Genomic DNA, 24666 nt, shown 5'->3' on the forward strand with positions numbered 1-24666 from the left:
CACATGTTTGTACACAAAAATGATCTATGCACATGCATGCGCGAGTAAATGTTCCGTGTCGTGATAAAATTTGGGGGAAAAAAATTTTAAAATGAGAAAATTGACTCCAAACGGATGGCCTCGAACCGGCCTTAAATTACTCTTTGAGTTCTGGCTGGCCTCGTCACCTCCAACGCTGATAGTAAACACTCACTGTCTGGAAATTTCTGGACTCATGTGCGTATATGACTTGAGAGTGTAATGGCTGCTTGTAGAGGTCAGAGCTATGGCTGGCAAAAGCACATGCCCCTGTGGAAGCCACAGTGGGCATTGGCTGGTGGCTATAGCCACTTTAGGGGTTGAAGCTGTCGGTCACCAATAATTTAAAATTTCCGCTCTAGTCTTCTGATCCAATCAGTGAGAAACAAATTGTATTCACCATACATGTAGCTTCAAAATGTTACTGGCTGGCAAAATGCGCACTTAACTGAGACATTTGGCTACTGGTTAAAAATCGCCATTTGGAACCCTGAGTTTACTGTTATCCTGAGTAGTCAGTAAATAAAATTGTACAAGTGCCACATCAAGATCACAGGTTGCAAACAATGTTCATGAAACTAAAATTGTGGCTGGCTAATTATTCAAAATTTGCCAGCTGCAGTAACTTAGTGGGAGACTTTTTGTTTACTTCAAACACATCATTTAATACCTTATGCCCGTGTAAAGTAACTTCAAGGCATTCTGATCTCCAGGATTTCTCCACAACAAGATTCTGATGACGCCAACATGGTTAGCTTTAAGTCAGGTTTATTTATCAGTTTGGTGTTTTAAAACCACATGATGTTTGCTGCTATATATTTACGTAATTTTTATCATTATAGGAAACTGCACAGTGATGTTTGATTAGTCAGAAAGCCTTTCCTGATGTCTTAAAATTTCATTTGGGTATCCAGGGGATGATATGTCTCAACCAGCTATGGGCCAGAAGGCCGTCAACCAGGAGAACATCACTGAAAACTTGGAAGATGACCTCCTCTTAGCCGCTTTTGAAGACTGGGAAGAGACAACACTTTCCCATCCGGCTGATGAGAAGGACAGTGCTGTTGCAAATTCCAAGCCAGACAGAAGCCAGCACAATGCCACAGTGGCTGTCTTGTCCCCACAGGAGCAGCCCATTCCCAGAGCAACGCAGCCGGAGGACCTTCCAGGATTCGACGCCTCCGCCGGGGAGATCTGGATCTACCCGACCAATCTTCCCGTCCGGGACTACCAGTACAACATCGTGCAGCAGGCGCTATTCAAGAACACCATGGTGTCACTGCCAACAGGGTTGGGCAAGACATTCGTGGCGGCTGTGGTCATGTATAACTTCTATCGCTGGTACCCGGAAGGCAGGGTGGTTTTCATGGCTCCTACCAAACCCTTGGTCGCTCAACAAATCGAGGCCTGCCACAACGTGATGGGCATTCAACAGTCAGATATGGCCGAGATGACTGGTAGTGAATCTCAATTCAAAAAGTTTACGTTAAAACTCTTTTGATTTCACTTTATACATTTTTACTGCAGATAACTCGGTAATGACTTAATGTGGTAACAGCCAATTCTTGCACATGTGCAGTATTTACATGTATATACTTTTATAGGACACATCATAACCTCTAAACACATCAACTAAAAATGATTGCTGCTTTAAGATGTTTTGGGAATGGGTCTCTACTTGCTTTCTCGGAATATTTCCTCATTCATATTATCAGTGTCTGGAGTTCTCTAAGAATCTTCAGCTTTTTGGTTGGATGTTTGTTTGATGTTGTCTTTCTCATGCATGAAAATATTCCTCTGTTGTTGTCTCACAATGTTTCTGTTTATAGAAGATGTCAGTTGTAATTCAGAAGAATGTGAGATACCAAAGAAGTCAGTGCATTTATTTACTTCTTTTTGCTGTTCTAGGCAATATGCCTCCAGCGGAGCGCAAGAAAGCGTGGCACAAGTGCCGTGTATTCTTCCTGACTCCCCAGGTCTTGATGAATGACCTGAGTCGTAGGGCCTGTCCGACGCAGCTGGTCAAATGTCTGGTGGTAGACGAGGCCCATAAGGCACTAGGAAACCATGCTTACTGCCAGGTAAGAGAAGGGTCTAGCAGTAATGATCAGCTAAGTGAATTATGCCAGTGTAGTTGACTAACCGTGCATGACATCACACGTTTGCAAAATCAACCCGTAATAATTGGAAATTTGCTTGAATTTTGAGGAGAGAAAAACACCATGCCAATTACTCTGGCAGGGAACATTTTGGTATCAAACGGAAATTTAGTCCTTTCTGTGAAGAATTTCAAGCTTGAATTTTGTATACTTTTTGCAAAACAGTCAGATGCTTTTTAATGAAACAAGGCCCTACGATTCTTGAACGATCATGAAGCAAAGTTTGTTTTCTTATAAATCGTCAAAAAATTATCAAAAACTACAAAAACTTGACTTTATAGGAAGTGTGAATCATCAAGATTCTACTCATCATGCCATGTTTGCCCAATGAAAGAAAATTAGCTTTCCTGTTGCTTGAAAGGAATACCACTGTAATCTTGTTTCTACTTGCGAAATCACCTGCGCTCACGAGAGCGTTGTCACATGCCAATGGAATTGCCAATAAGGCTCATTAGCGGGCAGGCTACGTGCTGACTGAATCAGTCATAAGCAGTGTGCACGAAGCTGTAAACTAGTCGCAAGCAGCGTGAATGCTAGGGCAGTGTAGTTGACATCAGCTGTGAACAAGTCTTTTTGCAGCAAGCATGTTAAACTGGTGTAATTCAGCTGTAAGCAGCATGCATGGTATTCCATCTGACAGCCGTTTCTCAAGGAAGCCACAATCAAGGAGCTTGGAATGGAGGTCTATCCTGCAGTGTGATGATTTTCTTTACAGATTGTAGAATCACAGACTTTGGAATTCTTGAAATTGTCATTGTCTTTGCTGTAGGTTGTGCGGGAGTTATCTAATTATTCCAGTGAATTCAGAGTGTTGGCTCTAAGTGCTACTCCAGGTAGCGACCTCAAGGTATGACATCCTAGAATTTCAGAAGTCCTTCGCAATCACGTGGATCAATCTTAAGTGATCAGATTCTGAAAGGGAGTCTTGAATCGGTCATTGGGTTTTAGCCAGCAATTTTCAGTGCAGTTACTTTCTACGGCAGTGAATTTAGCCAAGCTTTGTTCTAATGAGCATGAGAACATACGAACCAAAAGGTAAAGTTTAACACCCCTGTTCCTTTGAAGCCTATTTTAACAGCAGTGTAAAGAGACAGCATCGTTAAACATATCCCGATGATACACAAATGTACAGAAATGTTTTATCATGAATGTTCTCAGTTTGTAAAATTGGATCATGTTTTGCCAGCTGTTTAAATCAATTCCCCAGAATAAGTCCATCCATATACATGTAAACAAGCATTCTATCTTGCCAGCCATACTATGATATCCCTTTCACTTCAGTATCATGTATTGGAACCATTTGTTTCCTTTTGAGTAAGATATGAAACAGAAATTATTGATAATCTCAGTAAATATGTCAAATTGAAGTGCCACTTTAGCTCCAAGATAGTGTATAACCAGTCCAAAAAATGCATTGTGTATGAACATTTGCAGAGTGATAGATGCAGTTTTGTTTCACTTATTTGCCTGAATATTGTCATAATTACACCACCTCTTCTGTGACTTTTTACACCTTGACATCTTGCGTGCCATCTACAATCATTACAGCCTTACAGAAACCAGGCATTAGTGTTTTCTACATGTGGTGCATCCGTAAATCACTTTCCCTGTTTGTTGTACGACTCTTGTTCCCACCGCAGGCCATTCAACAGGTCATCATGAACCTTCTCATCTCTCATATTGAGATACGCTCTGAAGATTCTATTGACATCCAACGCTACGTCCACGAACGGAAGGTTGAGAAAGTCATCGTCCCTCTTGATGAAGAGCTCAAGTCTGTCCGTGATCAGTACCTGAGGGTATGTGTAATCATTGTAAAAATTGGCAGTAATTTATTTTCTTTTCTCTCTCTGTTTATCACCTTATTTTGATGTCAAAAGTCTAATAGAAATACCTTTGCCGTCACTATAGATTCTCCATGTCAGTCAGATATATAGAGAGCCGTGTCTTACACAGGGCAGGGAATTTCTGCTAAAAAATGCTTAGCAATGCACAAGGCACATATCCATGTACATTTCACAACTTTTACCCGGCATTAAGTTATTGTGGAGCCACGTATGTCTGTTTCAGTAACGGGATTCCTTGTGATGATATGTTCAGTAAACATGCATTTCCCTGGACTAAAGTAATTGCTGAGAAGATGCCTGACCCAACCATCAAACAGAAGATGTCCAGTACCAGTGCACAGGCCATGACAAGATTTCATCCGCTTGTTTTTTCTCCATCACAGATTCTGAGTGTGTATGTGGGTCGGCTGACGCGCTGCGGAGTGCTGTATAACAAAGACCCAACCAGTCTAACCAAGTTTCAGATCCTACAGTCCAGGGATGCCTTTCGCCAAGATCCACCCCCTCAGGTCAAGGTAAGTTCAAGGGTAAGGGTGACACACTGAAAGGTCAGTTGCAGGGTCAAGGTGGTACCTCCTGCGAAGCATTCTGTGTTCTTGCTCTAGCAGTGTTTGAGTGGATCTGAATGTTGGAAAAGGTTTGGATTCGCGGTGTCCCCCCTGTCAGCACACTTATCTCAAATACTGTGATCTTCAATTAATAAGTCTGATAATCGTCTAAATGGTGTTTGACAGAAGCATCTCTTCATTACAGCCACTAGCATCTTGATAACATAAATATTAGGACATCAAATACGAGCATACAGTAAGTCTTCCATGTTCTTCAGATTCTTGAGTTTGGGGAATTCCAGTTTTTGGGTAATTCTCAATTCTCCGATGGCCTTTTAGTCTTGTGCTATTAAAGTACTTTGCTTGGAGTATATCCACTTGTTGATGCTCCCTCCGACAGTCCCGGGGTGTGGTTGAGGGTGACTTTGCCCTGTGCATCAGCCTCTACCATGGCTTCGAGTTGCTCCTCCAGCATGGCCTTCGCTCACTCTTCAGCTTCCTCCAGAGTACTGTGGATGGCGACAAAGGCTTCTCCCGCACCCGCCAGGAACTACTGAGAAACGCCGAGTTTGTCCAACTGATGGACACCCTGAGGGATAAATTTGGAGAGGAGGTGGCGGCGGCCAATCAAAGCGGACTTTTCTCAGTACCAGGTAGTAGTCAGAGTGATGCTATCTTGCATCCAGAAATAACAACACTTTTATCAGACCCAATTTCAAATTCAGAATGTTCACATCTTCTGCCTTTGACACACTCAAAGAGCGTTACTTCATGCAACTGTTATCTCCCAGTGGGCACTACCCATTCACTGTTTATTTTCTTACAGCACTTTGCCGCCCGCCTGCCGTGACACTTCCTCTTTTCTCCTCACACACGCTAAAAGGATCAACAAATTTTTTTCAAGCTGTCCTTTTCATTTCTCTGCTGGAATATTTTCAACTGGACTGCATATAGTTGGCACCCCTTCCCAACTTTTCCTTTCTGACTCCTACGCACCATCTCCCTGTTGACATGTCAACTCCTATACTTCCAGGATACTTCCAGAATACTTTGTCAAATGAACTATGTATTCTGCTTTGATAACAGGGACACCCAGAGTCAGAGAGGTGAAGCCGTATGTCACCAGCCACCCGAAGATGGCCAAACTGCAAGAAATTGTTCTGGAACATTTTAGACGGTTTTCAGCCAATAAAGGTGCAGAACATGACTCAACACCTCAGGATGCCTTGGACAGAGGGGGGCCAAAAATGCTGCTCTTCCGCTATTAAGAACTGAAATACGCCAGGTTTACAGTTAATAGTGTAAAAATCATTTTATCGTCAATTTTAACGTATTTTATTTGTCAGATTTTAGAATTGTAAATATATCTGTATATCAGTTGTCAATATTAAGTTGAAAATTTTGGTACTCCATATAAATTGTTTAAGATGCCAATGATATTAGCCGTATGTTTGGGATGTAAATTTTACTTTAGGGTTTGCACCAAGTTAGATTAAGCACACTTTATTCTCTGTATGGTGTGAGAGTTGTAAAAAAAAATCACAAGCTTGCTTGAGTGGGAATCGAACCCACGACTTCTAGCTAACCAAACGTCTGCACTAGCAAGTAGGAAGTCATTGGTTCAAATCCCACCCAAGCAAGCTCTTGACTTTTTTGGCAATTACTAGACCACACTGAGAATACAATGCGAGCAAAGCATGCTTGTATCAAGGCAAAAACCTAGTATAAAATTTTCAGCTCATAATATCCTAGTCATGAACATTTTACTTCACGTTATCGGTATCTTGATAATTTATAACTTTGCATTGCTGTACGTCTAAAATTAGGGCTTATTGAAAATAATCATGTTTGCGTTGTAGCCATGAATGTAAAGAAAAAGTCACCTCTATAGTTTTCTTGATCACCTGATGATCACAAATTGATTAATTATAAGAGTGCTTATTAAAAGTAACAGTAACATTTCTCTTTGTTGCAGAGTCTCCGAGCAGTAATGGGCCATCCACAAGTAAACATCAGCCGCAGTCTGCAGCACAGAGCACGCGGGTTATGATCTTCGCTCAGTACCGGGACAGCGTGAACGAGATCGCCGAGATGCTGAACAGACACAGGCCACTGCTGCGCTGCATGGGGTTCGTTGGGCAAGCCTCTACAGGCAAGACCAGCAAGGGTATCAGCCAAAAGGAACAGCTGAGGGTGGGTCTAAATGGATCTAAAGCATTATTTATTTATTTATTTATTTATTTATTATTGTTTAAATAATTTGAATTTACAAAATAAAAATTAATGAAAAAGAAAACATACATCAATATCATTACAACATTACTATATATTACATTAAATATTTCATGATATCAATTACAATGCATGTATTATTTCATTTAATTGTACAATTACAAAAGGAGGGATAAAGATGAGGAAAAAACATTTATTAATTGGTAGACTACAAAAACTACAGACTCTACATGACATTTACAATAAGCACAAAAAAACACAAAGCACTCAAGGACAAATCAAGGAGAATGGTGTACCAGTGTAAAACACTCTTTGCGTTTCCATTTGTTGTACTGCAGGAGCATTGATGACATCTTCATACATAGGAATCATGCCCCTTCAGTGGAAACTCACTGCTTTTTGCACAGGTTCATGAGCATTTGGCGCAACCAGTTTCTGTTGAAATGCACAGTCTTTTCATGTGCATCTTGTGTCAAGTTGAAATTTTCCACCGACCTGTCTCTTCTCTGTCAATGGGGAGTTGATTCCAGTTAGAGCAGATAGTTTTTTCTGTGTACAACAGCAATCGCATCTGAAATACCTCTAATCCTACGAACCATCAATTGATGTATATGTATATTACTTTTTTTTGCCTATATTTTACAAGTATTTTCGATTTATGCACTGATTTTTACATGGTTGTTGAATTTCAAGGCCCAACTAAAAATGCTTTGAGTAGCAAAACAATGGAAACTTTACCAGTGATTTTCTGAAAAAGTATGAATACATGAACAGCAGGCTTACACCCTTGAGCGAGGCAACCAATAGTTTAGCGGTCTTCATGCACAAGCTAAAGGAATGGTGGCAAAGTTGACCCCGCGTCTCGTATCACACAGGTCGTCAAGGAGTTCCGGGAGGGCGGCTACAACACACTGGTGTGCACCTGCGTGGGGGAGGAAGGCCTGGACATCGGTGATGTGGACCTGATCGTGTGCTACGACGCCCACAAGAGCCCCATCCGACTGGTGCAGAGGATGGGGAGGACTGGAAGGAAGAGACAAGGCCGCATCGTCATGCTGGTGACTGAGGGCAAGGAGGCCGCAGTGAGTAGGCGGAGGGGGAAATGAAGGAACTCTTAACAGCACTTTATCATAAAAATGGGCATTTTTCTACTAAAAACTAAAAGTTTTTCTACTGTACAAACGTACATTCAGATCTAAGTTACCCTCTTTGGTCTCTGGATCAACGAAGTGAACTGTGATGCATCTTTGGGGATTAATTGGGAAGGATTGAATTTTTTTTCAACTGTTCATTAAACATTTTAGTTCGGTTGTGATTATGATTGGTGTCAGGATTTGTTGGTCATTGTGGCCAAAATTCAAAAAGCTTGTGGATGTTTGTCAGAAAATGAACATGGCAGGGCTGCATTGGTTTGCATCAATTAGCATAAGTGTACAGGTGTGATAAGATCGGAGTCTCCAAAGGTTTGATTGAACCTTGTGCATAAGATTTGTCTCAAGGTGCTGTTCCATACCGCACCATTCCATACCATATGGATGGAATGGTTCCATACCATGCCATACCATATGGATCAAATGTGGTTCCATACCATACCATTCCATTCCATTTACTGTACTTGGTACATATTCATAATCATCAGCTAAATTCTCATTTTTTCATTTACTATCAAATGCGAGTTGCTGTTTACTAGGTGTGCAAATTAGGCATTGGCAAACAAGTCCAATAGGCTAGCATTTTAAACTATTTCCAGGAATCAATCAATGGAACTGTTGCCTGGGTGAAGTACACAAGTGCAAGCACTGCTGTAGTTGCACATTACAACATGGAAGTTGACATCATACATGTTGAAAACATTTAAAACGTCGCCTGAAATTGTATTAGCAAAAGAGTATGTATGAGGTATTGTAGAACATGGTCTGTATTGAGTGGATAATTGATTTTAGCTCCCCGAGGTGTTTGGAGTTGACAAACTGGTTCATCAACTTCCACTATCTCGGAAAGCTAAAATTAACTACCCACTCTCACACCTTGTTTTATTTGTACATCTTTACTGTCACTAGAATATGTTGCAAATGGCTGTCTAGAGCCAGCATTAGCGGCATTTGGATGTACTCGAGAAGTTGGCCAGTACATCTTGGCTTTTTCAGAAGTTGGGTATTTGTCAGAAACTAATTTTGCCAAGTGGTTGAAAAGCAGTCTTTCTCATCTTCAGGTTTATGACAGGAGCCAATATAGCAAGAAGGGTATTGTAAAGGCCCTGCAGGGTAACGCCCGGTCCCTGCAGCTATACCCCAACAACCCTCGCATGGTGCCACGGGGCCTCAACCCTAAACCCCACCAGATGTTCATCTCCGTCAAGGCATTTACAAGTAAGGACACGAAGCGGAGATCCTCTACTGGAGCCAACAATGAGACGAGACTTGACTCCTTCATTGCCAAAGGTAAACTGTACCAGTTGAATACTTGAGGGTCAGTAGCGTTTACAATGCACTTGTTTCAGTGTCACATACATGTACTTTCTTGTATACCCCACTTCATTAAATGTCTTAATTATAAAATCAATAAAGCGTTAACAACCATGTCAGCTAACTAGCCAGGAAAGTTATGAATATGTCAATCACAAGTCATCCCAGACTAAATCAAGCTCAGGAATATGTTAAGATATTTGATATTTGTGACCCACTCTGTGAAAATGAGTCTTGAGTCGTTAGAGCCACTTTTTGAGTTTTTATTTGTATTAGAAAGAGCAAATTGAGATTTCTCTTTTGATGTACCCCTCAGTTTGGCATGCTGATGAAAGTGGATACTCCATGGTGACAAATGCTGTGGATTCCTATTGGTTTTCACTATGCCAAACTATTCCAAAGGAATTTTTACTTCAAAGTGGCTCTGGCGACTTAAGACTCGTTTTCACAGAGTGGGTCACATTTATGCTATAAAAGCTTAGAATAGGTCAACACTCCGACTGTCTTTGGATCATCTCTTGGCTGAGTTTCTCATAGGATGAAAACTCGCTGAGCAATAGGCAGGGCGACTCTGTCCACTACATCCTTGATCAGTTCTATCTACCACTCCCCTCCCCCTCAGCTAAGAGTAGGCAGAAATCCAGTGAGTATCTGAGCCCAGAGGAGCTGGCCTACTGGAGTGCCAATTACAAGCTGGACACTGTCGAGAAGGAGAGCTTACCATGCATGCCCGATAGAGGGCGCTTCATCACACTGGAGGACAAGGACAAACAGGTGATTGGCCAGCTTATCTGTTTTTATCAGGAGTGAGATTGTTCAAGATTTTTTAAAACCTACTGTGGGTTTAAAGATTTTTTGGTTAAATACTTTTGGTGGAATTATTTGCAAAATAATATTCATGCACGACTTGGTAAAGTCTAATACAGGCTATCAAGAAATACACAAAGCGATGTTACTCTTTCTAGAATACTGTGGTATGCACAATGGTTACATCGTGGTAGTGGTAGTAAAGGTAATGGCAGAACGGGTATATTGTGTATTCCCGTAAATATTCAGGGTGTGCATAGCAGAACGTAAGTATGAAACAAACATATGCCCTATGTTGTAGCAAAACATGGATGCCATTTTGAGTGGCGTATGTACATGTGGTGGATTCCTTGTGGTTTTCTACAGAAATATCGGTAGATTTTTGGGATGTTTCACAGGATATACCTGACTCTCGATAATTTGGCATAATGGCACATCAAATAATTGACCAAGATTGGGACCTGTCTGTTGATTAAGGTGCCAAAAATCCATAGAAGTTTTCATGGTTGGAGACGGAGATGGATTGTGAACACAGTGAAGTGATAGAGCAGAAAGGGAAGACGACATTTCCTCGTAAAGATCTATAAGTTTGGACACTGCAAATGCTTGCTGTGTGATAAGTTGTTGAAGTATAATGTTGGAGGCTTAAAGAACATAGTATGCTGTAAGTGTTCATAAACAGTGTGTAATAATTTGACTTTCTTTTTAAACATGGAACTTATGGAATACAAACCTACTGCAAACTGCTTGCTGACATGACTACAGTCATGACAGTGTAAAATACAAATCACAAATTAAGCAGGTCCTGACGTTTTGATCTTAGCAGAATCTTTCTCAAAGGAAAAAGACATGGAACTCCTTTTGTGCATGACATATATATTTCACATAAAATAAAGGTACGTAAAATGTACATGTATACGCACATGCATACAGTGATACATGGATGTGTTAATGCAGCGAAACGTGCATGTAGGCCTATGTGTATACATCTATGTACATACATGTACATATACATGTACATTGATTTATATGTTTGTACCAACCGAAGTTCGTTGATTTTCTTGTCCCACCCCGTTTTATGCCCTGCACAGTGTGGGAGTAACACGACTACTCTCAGTGTAAAATGTCTCCCTTTTGCTTTGAGGAGATTGATTTGGATTTGAAATAAATTTTTGGCAAACTAAGAAAGTGATGTCACCCTAAAACTGTCTTGATTTATCCTGTCTTGCATGCTTTTCATATATAAATAAAGGTAACTTTTTTGTCTTTCCAGCCTTCTCAAAGAAAAGGCAGTCATCCCAAAATGTCCCTGTCCGAGTGGGCCCCTTGGCAGATCAGCAAGCAGCCTGTCCGACTGGTAGAGCATTCCCACCGCTGCCAGCAATTTGTAGAGCTCATGGAGTTCATTGACCTTCAGAACCTCACTGAAGGAGAGGACATATATGGCCTGGAGATGCAGACGTACCTGGACCCAGATGACATCCGACCAAGGAAGAAAGGAATCGAGAGCTACTGCACCAAACAGAGGAAGGATTCCTCTGAGGGTGACAGTCTCAACAAGGGAGCTCCGGGGACGAGCCACACCAGACAACCTCAGCCATCTCTCAGTGAAGCAGTAGATGAGACCTCACCAGAACCTCCCAGCAGGAAGCGCCAAAGCGAGAAAATGAGGCGTAAGAAACAGCAGCCCATGCAGCTCATGTCCAGCCCGTCTGAGAGTAACCACAGTGATGATAACCTCCCTGATGTCTTCAATAGAGAGAACATGCATCAGGTTTCTCATGAGGTGCTGCAATGTATCAGAACTCCAACAAGTGCCGAGAACAGTACCAGGTCAGACTCAAGAAGTAAGAAGAGAAAAGGCACAGACTCAAAAGCGCCCAGTGCCGACAAGCCCAGAAAACACAAACAGAAACGCAAACATCTCAATCCGGTGACAGACAGCTTGACTGGCAACGATGACGATTTTACAGGCAACCTCAAGGAGGAAAGAGCATTTTGGGACAGGAAGACAAAGTCTCCTGGAATGGAAGGAGGACCTGGCAAGGTAGTCTTCTCAAAAGATGATTTGGTGAATCGGTCACAACCAGATGTGACATATGACACTCCTGAACCCATGGACACCGGCAGTGACGACAACGTGATGTTGGAACACCTGCAGAAATCGTCCGTGCTGATACAAGTTGACAATCTACCAAGCAATACAGACGATGACCTGTCATTTCTGTTTCCGACGCAGACCGTCTTCCTTCCTCCCTCTGCCAGGAAGGATGACCACAATACAAGTATGTCAGAGAGCAAGCCTAGTGGCGCAAAGTCAGCAATGCCCCCGCCTCCTCCCTCCCTGTCCTCTCTGGACCTGCTGGACGACATGGATACCACCTTCAACCTCACTCAGCATTTCCAGAGCAAGTCAGCTCATTTTGGTGGTCACCAGGAGCCACCGAAGCAGCCTGTGGAAACTGCTCCTTGCCAGGATTCTTTCAAGGCTGAAGATGCTCCAGATCTGGAAAGGCTTCAAGAATCTCAAGCTAATGAATTAACAGTCAAGATGGCTTCTGAGAAAGTGTCACCCTGGGCATTTATAAATGGAAACAGTGACAGAGTGAGCTCAGAGCAGACAACAAATGCCACAACTGACCCACCATCCCATGAAAAAGCAGCAAAGATGAAGGTTAAAGATGGCCACAATGACAGCCATGAGGAAAGTGTATCAATGACACTTAGAGATATTGAACCACAGTTTGACTTAAATTTGGATTTTACTGTCGTGTCCTCTGATGAAGAAGCAGATACGCTCGATGAGAAAGAGAGAAATAAAGATGACACTTCTGGTTGGAAAAGTGGGGAACCCACCAATGGGGATCAAGGTGATGGACAAAGGATTGGAGATGGGAAAAACATTTGTAACGATGAGATGGGAAGTGTGATTGGTACTCCGAAAGCATTTGATGTGCAAACTCCATCGGTGGAATCTGTTATTACAGAGACCAGTTTCAGGGACACCAACAAAGCATCAGTCACACCTGTTGGGCATTCACCTCAGGCAGCTTTTAATTCAACAAAGGAAAGGTCACCCCGCAAGTTATCTCTTCAAAGGAGGCTCAAGAAGCCTTCCACAGTTACGCCAGAAACTCCCAAGTCTGGATTGGACAAAGGTACAAAATCTGTATTTGCCGGAAGGCTTGATGGGGATGGCATAAGCAGGCAGAGCCATGCAGGATTTAAATCAGAATCGAGGAGGGAGTTTGATTTGGAGGTCCAGGATGAGCCAGAAATCAGACCCTCTGCTTTACAAGCTGGTGGCAGTATGGTCCAGCAAACCCAAGCACAAGCCGAGATAGAGAAGCTACGGATGGAGGTTCTTGGGTCGACCAAGCCAAAGTTTGACCTGGAGTTTGACCTGGATAACCTGGAAGAGGACAGCTTGGGGGAGGAAGACGACATTGTGGCACCCTCACCAAACATGGAACAGCAGCGGGAATATATCAACCTCAGCCAGGTTACAAGTCTAAAGGGAGAGGTCTGCCCTTCTCATTCCAAGGGATCTGCATCTTTCCAAGCAACGATATCCTCAACTCCTGTTTCAAAGGCTAAGCTTCAACTGAGGTCGGTGCCGTGTGCTGACCTTCTGTCACCAATAGCAACAGATAAGGTTGAAACAGAAAAGTACTCGGGCTTTGAGGATCACCCTCCAACATTAACAGAGAGAGAACCAAAAGCCCCACAAAATAATAAAGGGACTGAACCTGCAAAGGGGCAAGAGCAAATGCGGAGGAGTCTCACTCTTAAGAGAAAGAGCCCTCAGATGCTCCAAACTTCAAGAGGCGACAAGGCGTCATCTTCAGTTGAGCAACTCACGACAAACTTGACGGACGGTGCGTTTCCTGGTCCAGTGGGAGGAGCCTGTGAAGGTAATTCTAGACAAAGCTCCAACACGAGACTGGCAATCCTTGGAAAGAGAAAGAGTGCTCCTATTGTTCCACTGACGAGTGACACCCCAATCACCATCAAAAGTGGGATATCCGAATTGAGTGCTTCGTCACTTCAAAACCTGCATGCGGAACCAAATGTCCGTGTGGTCAACCGTAAGGATGGACAAGGGATTCAAGGGAGTTCAGTTAGGACACAAAATGCCGAGGAAGGTGTGACCGGCTGGGATGAGCATTATGGAGAAGAGGATCCACGCAAGACTAAGGGTAGGGGAAGAGCAGGTGCATACTTCTTTCAAAGCAAAATTCATTAAACTCCTCACATTTTAAATAAATGCTAATATCCAATAAAGGCAAGGCCAATCAAAACACATTTAGGACAGTATCAATTATGGCACATTCAGGATGCTGTTCATTATCGCACAGCTCAATTGCATTAGTAAAAATAATTCTATGAAGTGAGTCAAGTGACAGGTTGAATGTTTATTCCACAGTGAAAAGGAGAATGGAATTGTCACCAAATGTAGTGAGTCTTTCCATTGCATGAATAAGAAAAATTAATTGTTTGGTTTAAACAATGCCTGTTTCGCATACAAGTTGCTCTTTTATTTTCTCATTTTGGCGTAAACCATGACACAAAGTTGTGACATTCCGAATAAGTTAATACTTTAGTAGCCACAACTGTACCCACCACATGAATGGGTAATACAGTGTTCTTTGTGCACTTGTCTGTGGCTTCCAGCCTCTTAAAAATATGAATGAAAAATGGGAAATGTCAAACAGTCACCGTTTAATAGACATAAATACACAATACCTACATAAATCCTCATTGTCAAACTGGTGGAGCGTTGATCCCATGTTACTGAATTATTTGTTCAATTCAGCGTCCTTTTTCGCAGTATTGGGCATACTCAGAACTATGTGTACGTGCTTAGAACAACGGCATATGCTCAGAAATGGTAATGACTGGTACCAGAACCTGCCACCAAGCTTCTGAAAGTCTGTGACAGTCTTTACGTCAGGGGATGTTTTTTGAAGGGCATAATCACTTTTCCTCATTTTGCTATGGCAACACAAGAGTATCATCCTGTCATTGTCATTCTTTGATGTCACCAGAGCCATTCAAGGCTCACTTTGTTGACAGCGATGAGGATGAAGACCTCAGTCAGCCCATTCGGCCCAGGAAACGACGTAAAGCTGTGGCTTTACAATCTCCCAGCAGTCCTGCATTCAAGACCCCTGTCAGGCCTGCTGGCGAATCTTCCGGGAAGAAGACTCCTGCCAAGGTATTGCTTATAGAGTAATTCCAAATTTGCCTTTATCTGTGAAATGGTCCTACCTGTGTCCTAAGGTCTTTTCGCCGGGTTCTCCAGTTTTCCTCACTCCACAATCAATCAACATTTACGATCCCTTTTTGTGCTTTTTGGGCAGATGTGGGTTTTCAGGTGGCTGCCGGAGACACCTTTATATGCCTTCATGCTGTAGTTTATAAGTGTCTTTATTGTACAAGGCATTTAAGCATATGTATATGATATTCATACTTCATAAATGATCGATTTTACATGGATGCTAAATGTGTCAAAACATACCCATGAACTGAATGTGAAGAGTTAAGAAATTGAAGAGGGACAAAGCGGAGGCTCTGTCAACCCCACACTCCCTCCCTGTCATCTGTCCCTCTCCCTGCTGCCATCTACTCTCAGTTACGAAAGCCTCACCCTTTCTTATCACTACAAGTCCTTAAGCATTTGTTGCTGTCATATCTCTAAGCAGGCCAGTTGGGCTCACATTTATGTTTCTTTCTATGAGTAGTAGGACAGCATGTGATTTCATAACACTCGGTGTCATCTTTGCAGAATGGTCAAAAATCTTTGTCATCACTTGTGTCATCATTCTGTTTGGTGTACACTGTTGACTTTGCAGCCACTGATTTCCAGCAGCGATGAGGACTTGGAATCACCTTTAATCAGAAGGCCCAAGAAACGCAGGCAGATTACAACGAAAGCAGATGTAGATGGCAGTGACGATGATTTGATGGGTGAGTATGCCTCACTTCACAGGAAGCAAAGGAAGAATGCACATTGATTTCATCTTGTCAGCTGTAGAATCATGTCTACCCTAAGCTGGGAAACCAAGGTTGTAGTAATGTTTGGAATATTTCACTAGACTGCAATATTTGCATTTCATTGGAGTAGTACTTGTCACTTGGGTGTAGATTACAGTTTAATCAGCTCTCGCTGGACTTCTAAGAACATGGCCAGAATTACAAAGAAGTTTCTGAGGACATAGTGTACGACAACAGAACAGTTTTTTTTTCTCAGAACTGCATATAGGCCACTGACAGTTACCCTTACTACCATGCCTGAACTTTCTGATGATGGAAGCATTTCACCATTTTTTTGGGGGGGGGAAAATTTTGTTCTTATAAAAATGTTTGAACATATTTTGCTCATGGGTATCTGATATTAAATTATTATGATTATTATATTATATATTTTGTAGTCAAAAAAGCTTTGGTGTTTGTGTTACAATTTTTCATGAATTTCATATTCTGTTACAGATGAGAACTACAACAAGAAAAACACTCCTGTCATCATGAGGAAAGCTGTAAGTAAGAAACGACAACCTGCTACAACAAAGGAGCCCAAGGTGAACAGAGATCGCAAACATACATTTGTGAAAATGTCCTGTGTATCAAATCTTTTCTGAATACCTCTCTGCTCAATCTAGTGGTGGTAAGTGGGCCGTAGTCACGTCGATCACAAGTCCAGTCACAAGTCCTTTCAACCAGTCCGTTCACCAGTAACAGCCTGATAGGGTGCGTTAACAGAGGCATGAGAATGCTTCGTCACTGTTCTATTGAATAGTTTTGACTTGGCTTAAGACTGCATGACTTGTCATGGACTTACGTAGACCGGTAGGCACTCATGAGAACTTGTGATGGGCTTGATTAAAGCCTTAATTAGATTCTACTTTGTTATACTGTTTTAGTTTCCTTTTGTTGGATCAGAACTCAATCTTGAACGCATGATACAGAAATGTTAACATGATGGTATTAAAAGCACCATTAAAACCTGTTTTTGTTGTGTGCTGTGATAGATTCTTGAAAGTTTGTAGCAGCATCATATAAATACATGTGTCCCTGTTGGTTGTCAAAGAGTGAACCTGAAATAAAGTGAGTTGCCAAGCATACAGTGCTTTTGAGGACAACGAGATGGGGCAAACTGAACAAAATTGTGTATAGACAGCTACATACCAGTCAAAGAAGGAAAAAAAATGATTGGGGTTTAATTGTTCCTTTAATTATGATCAAGTTTGGCTACATCCTGAGATTGTTGCTTGTTCTTCACAATGTTGAATGCAAAAATTCACAGCTTATGTAAATTAATAAAAACCATTTCCATTCCACGTTCCCCTAACCCATTCGCCCCGTCCTCCCTCCAGACCAAGAAAGGAAGGTTTGCCTCTGGCAGTACCCGAGACTTTCTAGACGAGGAAGCTGAGGTCTCAGACACCGAGGAGTGCTCCCCTGACGAGGAAGGCAGCGATCTGGATAAATCTTTGGAAGGCTTTATCAACAACGCCTCCCAGCTTTCTCAAGCCTCACAGTCGGCACTCACAGCTGAAGGTAAGCTTGTTTTTACGTAGCCGTGCTCAATTACACATCAGGTAGCGGAAGTGCTATGATACTAACCAAAATCGTTTAGTGAGATTACACACAAGAAACAGGTTCCCTTACTCCCTACCCCCCTACCCCTATCTGTATCGCATGTATTTTATGGCGGAATTCCCAGGTGATAGGTTATTTTCTGTCAAAAAACCCTGACTGTTATCAGGCAAGGGGTGCTTTAGACATAATTTGTTGTTGAAAATATACAAGTCCTGTAAACTTTCAGTTAGAATGTGGCTGTGGGTGCAGGAGAAAATGTCAGGCAAGCACATGTTCAACTTCCCCTGCATAGTGGTTTCTTCCTATTCTGCTAGTTTTTTTGCAAAATAGCCATGCATGCTATGCCATTTAGGGTTGATCTTCAGTGTAAAATTTAACCTTTAACATCCCATCTGTCGCAGATATGCATGCTGTCTACATGCAGTCAGTCCACAATCTGCCTGGAGGAGGCATTTCACACCCCGCCCCCAACCGCTTCAAGATGGTGCAACATCCTACCCGGAACGACATTGAAATCTTCTCCCAGGTCCCCGTCCAAGACGACAGCTACTACGAAAACAGCTTTGTGGTCCGGGAGGGGGAAGAGGAAGGAGATGACGTGGAAATTACAAAAAAAATTACAAAGGGAGGCGGGAGACAGGGAAAGAGGGACCAGTTTGGAGAGAGTCTCTTTGAGAACACAATCAACCCTGACAACATCCTCTCCTCCAAGTGCAGGCGCAGGAACAAAGGGCCCAGTCGGGCCCAACAGATCTTGAAGGAAGGGAGAAAGAAGTTGCTCATGTCATCCTCTTCGACCTCAACCAGCGCCGAAGAGATTGAGGAGGGACCAAGAGGCCCAAACAGGAGGATGCATCCTAGTGACAAGAGGAAGTGCCTTGGGAAGCGTAGTCTCAGTGCCTCACATCAAGCTGAGAATCCAAGCTCAACTGGTTGGCTTTGTACTAATGAGACCAGCAAGGGTAAGTCTTCCGATGCTGTGGGGCCGACAGGGAAACATGTTACTAATCTTAAAATTTCTCCCGTAAAATCTGTCTGTCGGCAGCAGTCGAACAAAAATTCTGGCCCGACATCTCATTCAGACCGAAGTGACGAATCTCCGACTGCAACTGTACCGCACAATCCAGGTGGGTCACACCCATGTCACAGCCAGGGCTCTGTCATCCGGCAGTTTCTAGTAGGAAACGCAAGACAGGCCAACTCCTGCCCTGATGTTGTCTTAAAGCCGAAGCAAGGATATTTGCCCAGGAGACCAACAGACTCTGACGGCAAGACAGCATCAATTGCCAGCAACGGACTGACATTGGCCGAAAAGGAAAGAGTCGAGAGGTTGAAGAGACAAGAGGAGAAAAAGAAAGAATTCATGCGGAAAACGGAAGAGAAGAAAAGAGAACTGCAGCTGCAGGACCGAGCGCAGCAGCAACAGCGACATCAAACACTCATGCCTCAACAACAGCAGAATCAGTCAAAGCCAGCCGGGGAACAGCTAAACCAACAGCGGCAGTGCCAGCTCAAACGGCAACAGCAAGCACAGCAACTGCGTGTGCCCCAGCATCAGCCACAGCAGCAGTTGCAACGGCAGCAAACTGGTGGAAAACCTCAACAGCAACGGTCACCTAAACAGCAGCAGCAGAAGGCCGAGCTGTACTGTGGCAGGTCATCCTCCAGTGCGGGACTGAACGTCGGCAAAGTGCGAGTCAAGAGGATAAACCAGCAAGGGACAAGCCCTTCCTCATGCCCCAAATCATCATCATCAACAGTAAGCAGCCTAGGCCGGACAGCTTCAGCAGTCGGTAACCTGACCCATGAACCTGGAGGAGATTTCTCTTTAGGGAATCAAGCCGGTGCCAGGAAGGATATTAGAAACATTCCTGTGCCGCCAAGCTCCATGCGAGGGATCAGTAAAAGCACACTAGCTGGGGTGAGTTGTCTGATTGGTCGAAAGTCGTGATGGAAAAATGCACATAATGACTGTTAATTTGACCCTGTTGTTCTTTCACCCTTCACTTACCCCCGCTATCATTTTCACTGTTGTCCGAAAAATTAGCACATAGTACTTTCAAGTGACCAAAGTTGGTGTGCTACAGGTAATAAGGTGCTGTTGGTAATTGAGTTTAAAGCGAGAGGTCTGATCTTCAGCAGTGCATAGGCTGTGGGTACAAAAGAGTTTGACTTCACGGTACAGAAAGTCACATCTTATGGACTTTGTAGAAAACAGTACCATTTTGTGACAATCTTCAAGGGATTTGGAGGTGTATGTTGTGAGATTCAAGGCTCAAAAGTACACAAAATACATGTAGTGAGTGTTTAGATGTGCACACAATCTGGTAATACGCTGTATGCTGGGATGCAGGGCACATTTGAGAAATGGTTTTTAAAATCGGGAGCTTCCCTTATCTGGCCTTTTGGGGGGTATTTGAGGGGGGCTATCACCATGAAGTCTGTAATACATCTCCAGTAACTTCTGAAGGGGTTGTCAAAGGGTGTATCTGTAAAGATTGCTTCCGTGTGACGCCCATTGGTCTCATTGCTTTCATGCCAACAGTCTCAAGACGCTTTGAGTCGTGGCAAGCCCGTCATCCTGATCGATTCCAAGGAGCTCTCCAGCTCTGCCCAGATTGTGTCCATCCTGACCCTCAAGCACAACCTCAACCCTCACATCTGCCTGCTGAGTGGCTGTGATTACATTGTCAGTGCCCGGATGGGCGTGGAGAAGAAGTCCATGTCGGGTAAGCAGCAGTTCGGTCGTTTGATGTATGTCTACTTTCAGTGCCATCTGAGCAAATCCCCCTGGCAGGATTCGGTCTTAGGTTCAGATCAGCTCTGTATAGCTTCTTCACCTAAACTGTTTTTCACCTAAATCCAAATCAATTTTTTCATTATACCAGAAGGAGTGCTCTACATTAAGGGCAGCATGCAGACATATCGAGTTAAACAAGGGGTAACTTGGGGTTTTGCCCTGTGCTACCGCACAAACCCCTGTTAGACCTCACTTAATCTTTAGGTTAATCTTGAGGTTACCCTGAATTTTTAATTTTGTATTCTCTCCTTTTGGGTTCATCAGTCACAGAGGTGAACAAACTGCAGCCCATCAGGGTAACCATTACGTGAAAGGTAGTTGTAGAGGTGGAAAATCGACCCTTTATGCTTAATGTGTACCCCTTAGGGAGTAAGATAGGAGAGCTGTATTGGCATGATGAGCAGGGATAAAAACAGTACCACAAACTCTGATACATGTATTGGTGGATGTGCATGCTTTAAACACAAGCATCATGAGGCTTGGGGAAATGGAGAACAATTCTTCCACTTTTTACTGCTGTAGATGCACAAGTGTGTATTGTTTTTGTTGAAATTCATCGTGCTCTGTTCATGACAGATTTTGGGAATGGTGCCAACAAGAACAAGTTGATTGACCGAGTGCGTCACTTGTGCGACTTGTTTGACAGACCCTGTCTGATTCTGGAGAAAGATCGTGTCAAGCCAGCGGACGACAAAAAACCAAGACAGCTGTAAGCGTTGTCTTAACCCCTAATTTTGTAGTTTGTTCTGATGAACATATACAGTCTACAGTGTTACCACATGTGGGCATAGTGACCTTTCCCTAACTGATACAGCAATTTGGTCCAAATTCAACTTAATTATCTCAAGTTGACTATGACAAATTTTAAATCCCATCGGTGCAAACATGTTTTAGGACTTCTAGTTTTTGTCTGTTGTCAGGGGTTTTTTTGTAAAGCCAATCAAATTTTACCAACTGAAATAAATTGTTAGTGTTTTTGTTCCATATGCTGCAGCGTTTTAGAAAAGCACCCTGTAACATGGAAACTCCCATACAATCCGTTGCAGGCTGCTAAAACAGGCCTTGTGATTGGTCAGATTGCATGAAATCTGTGACTTAATAGGCTGTCCAAATATGGTAATACTCCAGACTGATATAGGATTTGTTTATTTTTTCCCAGCTACTAATTTTAATGTTTATAAACAAACCGTTACAATTTGTATAATAGTGAGGCAGTTTGCTGTTAACAGCGTCTGCTCAAATGGAGAACATCACATATGCAATGTTAGCCCTGTCAGCTAGGCTGTACTCTGACTCAATACACTGACTATGTGTACGTTGCCTTGACGTCAGGTTCCTCATTTTGGACTGACGTTGCTTTTTTTTTGGAAGTATCAAACTGGTTCAATGCAGCGACTGTTGCAGCTGTTGTCGATTCTCTGTCTGAGGTTATTACTCTTACCAGTTTTGTTATAGTGACAACGATTAGTTGCATGACTGAGAAAAACTCTTTTAATTAATGTCTAGGGACCAGATACTTGTTAACTGCACGTTTCTTACCGCCCTTGTTAGGATTCGAACCAAGTACTTTGACAGTACATTAGCCGCTCTGAGTAAGACTCACATCAAGTTGCTGTACTCGGATTCACTGGGTAAAGGTTTTTATTTCTATTCATATCCTTAACATTTATCAGACTGAGCACCAACAGAACATTTTTGTTACTTGCCAGTGATTAAAGAGAGCTTTAAGTGTTCCCTATCCCTTTAGGAAATGAATAAACTCTTCAAGATCCTATGGTTCTTTTTAGAAACTGCTGACCTCTTTTCAATGGGGTCCAGATTAGTGTGCAGCGGTGCTGTGTGGCTCATCACTGCGGTGGTGGAGAGCTTTTGTCCCCGGAGGTAATCCGCTCAATCTAAATGCCTCAAACCATGGTATACTGTTTCAAAACAAGGCTGGATTATCTCCACTATTGAGAGCGAAAAAATGTCGGTAATGCCCAGCAGCTCAGTCTTTTGTGCTGAGCACGGTCTTTTGTCCCAGTTCTGGGCTCCTCGGCTCTGCATATAAAGCCCGCCTGGCAGGTAGTGGTTAATAAGATGACTGTGATGGCTTGTTCACATTGAGTATTCTCCAACCAATTTGTACTTTTGAAGACTAAGTTTTCAGTGTTAAACTTAAAAAATGCATTTATATCTCGTAACTAAAGCCAAATTTTTCCAAGTGGATTCCCAAGTTTATCCCTACAACCCCTTTCAAAAGGAGTCACTTTCAATTAGATTAGATGGAGTTTTGTACTGATTTTTCTTTTGGTGTGTTCACACATCAAAATGCTTTTCACAAACACAAGACAAACACACGACACAAAGGGGGGGCACCTTGCTTGTGTAAATAGCCAGTAGATGCCGTCCTGGTTAGGGGGGTAGCATAACTCAAATAAGCTATCCGAATGAAAGAGTTCGTGGTTTTAGGTTTTTTTTACTCACCATGAGGCGCATGTTTATAATGGAGATCAGTGGCGCGTTTGACATGCAGCATGCAAATTTATTCTAGAATGTATGGTCTTTGCGCACACGCAGAACGCGTGCAAGAACCCACTTGGAACACTTACAGCCGTCGGTCTTTCTTTTGCCGCTTGGGGGTGCACTTCAACTCGGGGCGGATAACATAGTGTACTTGGTTCTTCCACAGAGGACACTGCAAGGATTCTGGCTGACTTGGTTCACATCGAGATGCGGAAAGGCGAGGGTCTGGCCCCTCTCACCTCAATGAACACCACCCAGGAACAGGTTGGTGTCAAAACGTGAGGTCCACTGACAGTTTGGATCTCGACTGTGGGTTTCTAGCAGTCGGCCATGTATCCTTCACTGACAGCTGAAGAAATTCTTAGCTTGTGGTTGCTTGATACACTATTTGTATGTGAACAGTTGTGGAAGCGTGATTTGTATTTTGAAGATGAGTCTGCATTGCTGTGGCATGGTGGTTAAGAGCATTGGATTCCTAGTCGATGGGTAAAGCTGCATATTGTGGGTTCGAATCCAGCCTAGGGTCATGGTGCATGTGCAGTTGGGCAAGGCACTTTGTTACTCATGCTTCTCCCCAACCAGGAGTAATCAGGTACCTTTGAGGGCAAAGATGGTTACTTGGGTTGATTTTATCACATAGCACAGAAAAGGCTGCATCGAGCTGTATACTCCCAAGGGAGCTGAGATTGTATCTAGAATGCTTTATGGGCCCAATGAGCAGGGGTAATAATAGTGGAAAGCGCCTTGCACCTTTTGCTTGGATATGTTGTGCATTATTAATGTCTTAACCCTCCTATGCTGAAGTCACTCTGGGTCACTTGGTAAACACCTCAAAGAAGCACAGCTGTGTCGTGTTGTGCACTGCACCAACGTGCAAGAGAGTGACCTTGGGCACTTGTGCATATTTGTGCTGAAAAACTAAAGGAGGGTTGATTATCCGTATTATTGATTTTCCTGTCAGTTTGAAGAAGCAAGGATTCTGTATTGGGCCAAGTGACATTTCAGTGTATGATGTTTTCACTTCATTTGTTTGTGCGATATACTTCTCGTCCTCAGGTCTTCAAATTGTATCAATCACTGCCTCGAGTCAGCTACGCTACCGCCCTATCCCTGATGAAAGCATTTCCCTGTGTCCAGGAACTCATTCACAGGTGAGCCTTCAGCACACTTACCCCATCACACTGCCAAGGGCACATCCATTATTGCGTGCAGGGGTGGTATTTTTTGCTTTCGTTTTTGATCAGTTGCGGTCTGTATGTTTCCCCAGACTTTTTCCCGTGCATGGTATTATTTGGGGCCCAAATACCAACTTTTTAAGTTGACAAAATATTACAACCAGAGTCCTTCACAGAATTGGACTTTACAAATGCTGGCCCTTTTCTTTGTGGTCATTTGCTCAAGAAATTGTGAAATTTTATAACTGCATTGTCGCTTTTTTCAAACTCCAAGACAACATAATTGATGTTTGCTACAATGCTCGGATGTGGCCCATGGCCACCGGAGGGCATCACACATGTTCACCTTATGCAGACTTGTTCAAATCTTTGTGTTTTGACAAACTCAATGAGCATCACTCAAGCACAGAAATGAGCGCAAATATCACCCGGGGCACAGAATTTGCCGTGACATCTTGACATCACTCCCCTGTTTTGGGTACTGAAAATGTTTGTGCATGACATGTCA

General features: G+C 42.9%; 1 protein-coding gene across 5 annotated transcripts in view; it reads left to right on the forward strand.

Annotated features, from left to right (window-relative positions):
• Positions 1 to 24666, forward strand: part of fancm (FA complementation group M) — a 29419-nt gene that overhangs the window by 3066 nt on the left and 1687 nt on the right. For 4 of the 5 annotated variants that reach the window (XM_087141019.1, XM_087141024.1, XM_087141023.1 and 1 more), the window contains exons 3-24: positions 933 to 1475; positions 1927 to 2099; positions 2947 to 3024; positions 3818 to 3976; positions 4408 to 4539; positions 4973 to 5225; positions 5659 to 5766; positions 6548 to 6765; positions 7680 to 7886; positions 9017 to 9245; positions 9892 to 10043; positions 11350 to 14290; positions 15125 to 15294; positions 15932 to 16046; positions 16569 to 16657; positions 17453 to 17636; positions 18080 to 19599; positions 20224 to 20407; positions 21055 to 21187; positions 22030 to 22109; positions 23150 to 23247; positions 24040 to 24134. In XM_087141019.1, coding sequence (XP_086997145.1) covers positions 933 to 1475; positions 1927 to 2099; positions 2947 to 3024; positions 3818 to 3976; positions 4408 to 4539; positions 4973 to 5225; positions 5659 to 5766; positions 6548 to 6765; positions 7680 to 7886; positions 9017 to 9245; positions 9892 to 10043; positions 11350 to 14290; positions 15125 to 15294; positions 15932 to 16046; positions 16569 to 16657; positions 17453 to 17636; positions 18080 to 19599; positions 20224 to 20407; positions 21055 to 21187; positions 22030 to 22109; positions 23150 to 23247; positions 24040 to 24134 — 7861 coding nt within the window. The remainder of the gene's footprint in view (positions 1 to 932; positions 1476 to 1926; positions 2100 to 2946; positions 3025 to 3817; positions 3977 to 4407; positions 4540 to 4972; positions 5226 to 5658; positions 5767 to 6547; positions 6766 to 7679; positions 7887 to 9016; positions 9246 to 9891; positions 10044 to 11349; positions 14291 to 15124; positions 15295 to 15931; positions 16047 to 16568; positions 16658 to 17452; positions 17637 to 18079; positions 19600 to 20223; positions 20408 to 21054; positions 21188 to 22029; positions 22110 to 23149; positions 23248 to 24039; positions 24135 to 24666) is intronic. The other variant, XM_087141027.1, reaches the window with a different exon arrangement.

The sequence above is a fragment of the Acanthaster planci genome, linkage group LG01 (genome assembly GCF_054643075.1).
Source record: "Acanthaster planci isolate LZ-2023a linkage group LG01, COTS_SCS, whole genome shotgun sequence".
NCBI lineage: Eukaryota > Metazoa > Echinodermata > Asteroidea > Valvatida > Acanthasteridae > Acanthaster > Acanthaster planci.